General features: G+C 39.5%; 1 protein-coding gene across 2 annotated transcripts; it reads left to right on the plus strand.

Moving 5' to 3' along the window:
• The first annotated feature begins 4,958 nt into the window (after positions 1 to 4,958).
• On the plus strand, positions 4,959 to 7,701 carry LOC306855333 (keratin, type I cytoskeletal 19-like). 2 transcript variants are annotated; one of them, XM_079393945.1, is made up of 8 exons: positions 4,959 to 5,508; positions 5,710 to 5,792; positions 5,877 to 6,033; positions 6,117 to 6,278; positions 6,431 to 6,556; positions 6,983 to 7,203; positions 7,330 to 7,343; positions 7,473 to 7,701. In XM_079393945.1, exons 1-8 carry the CDS (start codon positions 5,029 to 5,031, stop codon positions 7,532 to 7,534), a joined length of 1,305 nt encoding a protein of 434 aa, XP_079250071.1. In that variant the 5' UTR covers positions 4,959 to 5,028; the 3' UTR covers positions 7,535 to 7,701. The 2 variants fall into 2 exon arrangements, with proteins under 2 accessions (XP_079250071.1, XP_079250072.1); XM_079393946.1 differs by lacking the exon at positions 7,330 to 7,343 and having other exon boundaries at positions 6,983 to 7,211.

The following is a 7,701-nucleotide window of genomic DNA, read 5'->3' on the forward strand; positions in this document are numbered from 1 at the left end:
TGTTGCTCATTGTTCAGGCCAGATATAGATGTTTTCTATCTTTGTTCTTTACCAAAAATACATTTCAACAGAGGTAAGTATTTGACTGTGTTTGAATTTCTCCCTGTTTGAACTTTATTTACCTTCCACCACTTCCATTAAAATAGGAAATACACAAAACAAGAATAAATACAGCTAAAAGCACCAATTCAGGGAAAATACAATGATTCTAAGTTATATGAACCATAGATTTACACTTTTCACAACATGCATGTTTTGAATTCATAATCTTATGGCTTTGAACAAAAAAAGATCAATCCAGGGGATCAAAACGTGTCAAGCTGTAGGCATAAAGCAGAGATGAAGAGTTTGATCAAACATAACAATAAGAAGGTTCTCATGGGCCACCAGAAAGACAAATACATAAACTATGTTGTAATCTGCTGTAGATATAAAACTATTATTACAATGGATTTAAGGCTTGCCTGTCTAAAACTTACCTACTTATTAAACCGAAGCAGTTTTTCCAAGAAGGCGAGGGAGTGCCCACTCAAAAATTCTGCCTGATTCACAAAAGATGTGTGCACACATAAATTTGAAAAACGCTTTCTCGCATGTTGCAGTTAGTGCGCTTTTGCCCTAAGTGCCGCTGAGAAGTTGACATTCACTCAGAAAATATAATACAGAAGATTTCTACCAGTGTTATTGTATTTATTTTTTGTATTTTTACATTAATTTGTGTAGCCTATTATTTTTCATAATTTTATTGTCCTAAAGCAACCTGTGAAAGGTGGGTGATTGCAGACCCGGTTCTACTGAGTGTTAGAAGATGCGAAGTTCCCTCTAACTAAAGCAAGACCAGCTTCATTTGTAGCTATAATTCTAGAATATTGATTCAAAGAGCTTCAGAGGTTTCTATTTGCAATGTGTTTTTGCTGTGTTGAGCAATGCAGCCAATCACAGACATACCTGTTGATTTCTTGAACACAACAGCTCATCAGAGGTGTGTAAGTTATTGTAAAAGGAGATTAAGTTTTTTTTTTTATTTAAAGGGATAGTTCACCCAAAAATGAAAATTCTGTCATTAATTACTCACCCTCATGTCGTTCCAAACCTGTAAGACCCCCGTTCATCTTCGGAACACAAATGAAGATATGTTTGATGGCATCTGAGAGCTCTCAGACCCTCCATAGACAGCAAGGGTCCTTACACGACCAAGCTCCAGAAACGTAGCAAGGAGACCGGTAAAATAATCCATGTAACATCAGGGGTTCAACCGTAATTTTATGAAGCTACGAGAATATATTCTCCAAAATGGTGCTACACTGACGTAGAGGAGACAAACTGTTGAATAAAGTCGTTATTTTTGTTTTCTTTGCATTCAAAATGTATTCTCGTAGCTTCGTAAAATTACGGTTGAACCCCTGATGTCACATGGATTATTTTACCGGTCTCCTTGCTACATGGATCTTGATCATATAAGGACCTTTGCTGTCTATGGAGGGTCTGAGTATAGCTGTAGCCAAGTCCACCTTTGTCGAGTCCAAGACAAGTCCAAGACCAGGACTATCGAGTCCGAGTCAAGACCGAGTCCAAAGAGGTTCGAGTCCAAGTCAAGTCCAAGTCCAAATGAGACAGTCAAAACAGAGAAAGAAAATAAAAGCATCTTCTTCAAAAGCACATACTTAACTATTGATAATTTATGTGACACGAGAGACATCATATCTTCTATTCTAAGATAATCATTTTGCATTATTATTTGTAATGATCTAAAAGCATGTGCAGCAACACTGTAGGATCAAATTAGGCTATTTTATTTACTTTAGGTTTAGCAATTTCACTAAAGTCACATAAGCTGAAGTGCAACTTCACATTTTCAGCATTTTTATTATAGTGTAACAATCACATTCTGGGCTGCCAATGGAAAATATTACAAAGAACAAGCAACATAAGTCTAAAAAAATAAATCAACATGTTCCCATTCTTGAACTTGTTACTTGTTCTAAAGCAGGGTGTCCAAACTCAGTCCTGGAGGGCCGGTGTCCTGCAGAGTCTAGCTCCAACTTGCCTCAACACACCTGCCTGAAAGTTTCTAGTATGCTTAGATTAGCTGTTTCAGGTGTGTTTGATAAGGGTTGGAGCTGAATTCTGCAGGACACCAGCCCTCCAGGACCAAGTTTTGAGACCCCTGTCCTAAAGAAACCATAGTACAATGTAACCCTCCCAAGCAAGGCTGTGTAGCATATAAACACCTTCAGCTCTGTGTGTGGCCGCGCATGCATTTGTTTGCTGTTTACCTTAGGCCATATAATATAGGTGCAATATATATCCACCGGGGATAGGGGGATATAGACAGTATTACAGGTGTTAAGCTGAGGCCATTTTTAATAGTAGAAATAAAAATCATTTAGTTCAGTTAGAGAACAGACAATTAAAGATTGAAACATTAAATAAATAAAAAATTTGAAGGTTTTTTATTTGTTTCTAGGCTGGAGGATATGGCAAAAAAAAAAAAGATTTTCATAGAATATTTGACCAATTCTCGGTTTTGTACAATTTTAACTAGTCAACTTGAAAATATAACTACAACATGATTCAAGCTACTTTTTTATTAAACCTCTAGTTAAAGAAAATTTTATTCAATTGCACCACACACATGAAGTTGTCATCATGATGTAAATGTTAAACAAATCACTAAACATCTTTGCAGAAAAGATGCATTAACTACAACTACATCTTTTACAAACTTTTCTTATGCATATTATATGTTCAGAAATAATACAAGAAAAATGCTTAAAAAATTCTCAAGTAATTCAAATTCAAAATTACTGAAGGTATAACACCTAGAGTGCTATTATTAACTATAGTTAATACAATAAACAGTAGTTTTCAGCCTGTCACCCTGATGCAAACATAAAATATCAGACATACAGTAGTTCTTCACATGTTTTTTATTCAATGACGCTGCTTTTTGCGAGTCCAAATACCAAGACCGGACTCGAGTACTACAGCCCTAGCTCAGAGAGCTCTCAGATTCCATCAAAAATATCGTAATTTGTGTTCCGAAGATTTAAGTTTTTTAAAGACACTGGAAGATTTTTGCATACACATGGTTTCAGTTGTTTTTTATTTGCAAACTTGAATCATGGTTTCTTTGTTCACACATATACTCACATTATGTGAGTGAATGAGACAATACTTTACCTGACATGTGTCTATGCCTCATGACCTAGTCTATTTGGCACTAATCTAGATATCACTATGATAGATTAGACCGCTCTTTGAGGACAGCTCAGAGAGAGAGAGAGAGAGAGAGAGAGAGAGAGAGAGAGAGAGAGAGAGAGGTGGGGTGAGCTCTGTTTAGACAGTAAGTCATGAATGAGAGTCACCCAGACTAATGCCTTCACAACAGAGACAGACTTGAGCACAAAAAAGAGCCGATCTAGCAGATCTGAAGTCATGCTGATGCATGCTAGTGGTAAAATGTCGAAAATTATAATTTCTTAAAATAATTGACACATTCTTGTTGCTTTGTCTTAAAATCAGTAATAATCTTTTCTTTTTCTTTTTTTTTTTTTACAGATTTCTGCAGTACTTGATTCTAATTAATCAACAGTAGTCAAATATTTTCTAGTTTGTCTCTTTTATTGCTCTGGAGTCATGCTGAATTAATAAAACCATTTCAGCGTCAATCGATTTTTCATGGCAATTTGCTTAATTTTCCCTGAGTTCTGGTAACCATCTTAGGGTTTATTTTATGATAATAACTCACAAACATGCAATTCGCAGGAACAAAGTCTCATAATATCTGTTCTTGAGAAAAATAAATGATATCCCGCACCCCCCTCTCTCTCCATTGTTGATCAGTGAAGTATCCAAGCTGAAGCAAAGTTCCAGATGTGACCTGTTAAGAGGGTGGTGGTACAATGGTCAGATGATGTCACCCCCCCCAGAGAGCCCACAATCAAGGCAAATCCTCTGCAGGCATCAACAGACACAAAACACATGCTTACACACTTAAAACCTCACAAATGTCACCACCCATACCACCTTGAAAGGGACTGAACAGCGTATCTTAACCTAAACTGCTAAAAAAAAGCTTCCAAAGCTTAACCACATGCACAAGATATAATTTTGCAGACTAGTCTTTCATGTCCCTCCTCACCAATTTTTGCTCATACCAATGAAATCACTCCATTTATCACTGGTCCTTGCTTACACAAACAATTGGAAAACCTTAGCAATTGCATAGCAACACCCTGGCAACCACAACATCATAGAAGCTCAACCTGATCTTTGAACATGCAGGAACAAATTTGTTTGTTGTTGTTTTTTTTTTTTAAACCCACAAGTGCAATTAACTTGGCATGTTTTAAAATAGATTTCTTAAAGATTTTTTCTTTATAATGGACACTCTTATCTGTGACTGAAGCACTTTCTGTGCAAACAGAAACACAACACAAGTGTTCTCGTGGTTTTAAATGATGACTTTCCCTCTAACATCTGCACACTGAGAATAAACATTTGAACTCTCTGAAACACTGATGTTTGGTTGAAACCAGGTTTATGTTCACTTACTGCTTGATCAAACATAAATTAATTTACAACTGCTTGGTATCCTCACATTACTGGTTTAGTGTCTTTGTTCTGTTTCAAAGAGACTGACAAAAAGAAGAAAACTGGCACACATATAAATGTGTGTGTGTGTGTGTGTGTGTGTGTCAGTGTCCGTAACCTTGTTGCACTCCCTTCATTGAATTCTCAAGGGTGAGGACATTGCAGTAGTTTATACAGACACAGAGACATTCCTTTGCAGTTTCCTCACTAGGGTGGAAACTGAACTCTGGTCCTTGAGTCTCAACTGGAGGTTGCAGAATGGTCTAGCACACACACTCCTTCCCCCCTCCACAAATTGCAGGACCCGCCCTCGAGCTCTATCTCTATAAGAGGACCGGGCTGAGCTTGAAGGCACCACTCCTCTTCAGGACAACTCTAGCAGTTTCATGTAGAGTCCTCTCTACATTCTTCTCATCTCTGCATCCATTCACCATGTCAGTCTCTATTCGTTCGACAACCACCACAGTTCCCAGGACTGTGACCTCTAAGTCCATCATCACCAAGACTCGGGGTAGTTCGATGGCCGCTCCACAGAAAGCCTACAGCGTCTATGGAGGTGGTCTGGGAGGAAGCACCCGCATCTCTACTTATAGAGTTGGTGGTGGTGGAGGATATGGTGGAGGATACGGTTTTGGTGGAGGATACGGGGGAGGATACGGTGGAGGATATGGTGGAGGATTCAGCGCTGGAATCTTGGCTGGAGGCGACAATGACTTGGTCCAGCTGAATGAGAAGGCCACCATGCAGAACCTGAATGACCGTCTGGCGTCCTACCTGGAGAAAGTGCGCTCGCTGGAGTCTGCCAATGCCAATTTGGAGAGGCAGATTCGCGAGTACTATGAGAAGAAAGGGCCGATCGCACAGAGGGACTACAGCGCCTACTGGAACACCATCAAGGACCTGAAAGACAAGGTACAGTGATACCTGAAGGAAAATGCCCATGACTAACAAATTTTTAGCACTCTAATCTAGTTACAGATATAGAGAATCCTTGCAATGCATACTGGATTCTCATATAAAAGATTCCAAAGTCTGACACATTTGGCATGCAACACTGCAGTTCTGTAATGAATTCATGCTTTAAAAACTGCATATCAATGCTTTTCATTACAGATTAAAAACGCTACCATCCACAACGCCAACATCCTCCTGCAGATTGACAACTCTAAACTGGCTGCCGATGACTTCAGGATAAAGTAAGTTTTCTTTAGCATCTTAAAAGATCACGTTTCATACATGATTGGTGGGTTCATTCCTCATCCTGCTTCTCCACCAATCAGATACGAGAACGAATTGGTAATGCGGCAGTCTGTGGAGGCCGACATCGCTAACCTGCGTCGCTTGCTGGACCAGACGACCCTGACAAAGGCCGACCTGGAGATGCAGATCGAGAGTCTTCAGGATGAGCTGGCATTTATGAAGAAGAACCACCAGGAGGTTTGTAGTAACTTGCATGTAGTTGTTTATTTAACTTGTGAAGATAATCAGAGACCTGATGCTGAAGCCTTGTGGGTTTACAGGACTTGGCTGCACTGAGGTCACAGCTGACAGGCACAGTGAACGTAGAGGTTGATGCTGCTCCTCAGCAAGACCTGAACAAGGCTATGGAGGAGATTCGTTCTCATTATGAGAACATCATACAGAAACACCGCAGGGAACAGGAAGACTGGTTTAAAGACAAGGTAAGACTTGATCTGCTATCAAGATCCCTGATTTCACTGAATAATAAACCACCTATTCCAGTACTAGTGACTCTGAAGTAAAATAAAAATACAGTTTAGCTTATTATATACAGTACTTGAATTCATATTGTGTGCGTTTCTGTTTCTTTTAGACGGCAGGGATGAACAAAGAAGTGGCCATCAGCACAGAGACCATACAAACATCCAAGACACAGATCACAGATCTACGACGCACTTTACAGGGTCTGGAGATCGAGCTGCAGTCTCAACTCAGCATGGTGAGATACCAGTGGAATGTAGGAAGTTTAGGTGGGAGAGCGGGAGATTACATTATCTGAACCGAAGTTCAGAAAAAAAACATTACTTAAGAGGTCAGGGAAGCAGGCCAAGAAAGTATACAGAAAGATGTACAAGAAACAGATGGAAAAGAGGGCGAGTGTGAGATATGTCAAGAATGCTTTATTTTATAAAGTCCTCCAAATCCCAGGAAGTAGGTGAGGTACAAGGAAAGGAATGAAAAAGCTATTTATAATTGTCTTGAGATCTGAAGGCTCCGTTTGTGGACTTTCACTCTGTGTAAAGAATGACAATTCACTCATCATTCACTCGCCCTAATTTTTTTCCAATCCATTAGATTTTCACACAAAAAAATATATTTTTCATACATAGTGACCTATTTCTGCATGTACTCATTATTCACACAGAAAGCGGCACTGCAGAACTCACTGGCAGACACAGAGGCTAGGTACAGCGCTATGCTAGGAGGCTTCCAGAACCAAATCAACATGCTGGAGGCCGAGCTCTGTCAAATGCGGGCAAGCATTGAGCAACAGGGACGTGATTACGCCTTGCTGCTGGACATCAAGAGCCGCCTGGAGCAGGAGATCGCCACCTACAGGAGCCTCCTGGAAAATCAGGACATCAAGTAAGTCGGTTTCTTTCTTTTATCAGAGTTATTGTGTGTCAAAAGCAGTGGCACATATGGTTCATGTTACATTATTCAGTTCTGGAATGGTTTCACTAATACATCTTTTTCTTTTCGTTTATCCAGGACTCAAATACCAGGTAATTAAAGTCTTTCTATTGCAGTTTGGTTCGTCTCAGGTATTGAGACGGTTTCAGGTATTGCAGTGAATGATGTAAAGTGCTTTTGCATTATTGACTCTCTCGCTCTCTGTCTCTTGTCTTCTTCAGGTGGAACTGTCACCATCAGCACAGGTGGAACAACAATCCAGAAGACACAGCATTCCTTCTAAATGCTAAATGCACATCACACTACTTTATGAGACAACATCTGGACACACGGATACATTTGTTTTTGAATGCATACTGAGAACAAGTGTTACTGAAAGAAAAACAGATGATACTCTTATTTGTGTGTGATAAAACCTGTCTCTGAAAATAAAGCTGCTGTTGTGAATTA

The sequence above is a fragment of the Barbus barbus genome (assembly GCF_936440315.1).
Source record: "Barbus barbus genome assembly, chromosome: 35".
In the NCBI taxonomy this organism is placed as follows: domain Eukaryota; kingdom Metazoa; phylum Chordata; class Actinopteri; order Cypriniformes; family Cyprinidae; genus Barbus; species Barbus barbus.

Coding starts and splice junctions, on each gene's coding strand:
- LOC306855333 (XM_079393945.1), top strand. CDS start 5,029: ATGTCAGTCTCTATTCGTTCGACAACCACCACAGTTCCCAGGACTGTG. Junction 6,034..6,116: donor TGAAGAAGAACCACCAGGAG/GTTTGTAGTAAC, acceptor GTGGGTTTACAG/GACTTGGCTGCACTGAGGTC. Junction 6,279..6,430: donor AAGACTGGTTTAAAGACAAG/GTAAGACTTGAT, acceptor TGTTTCTTTTAG/ACGGCAGGGATGAACAAAGA.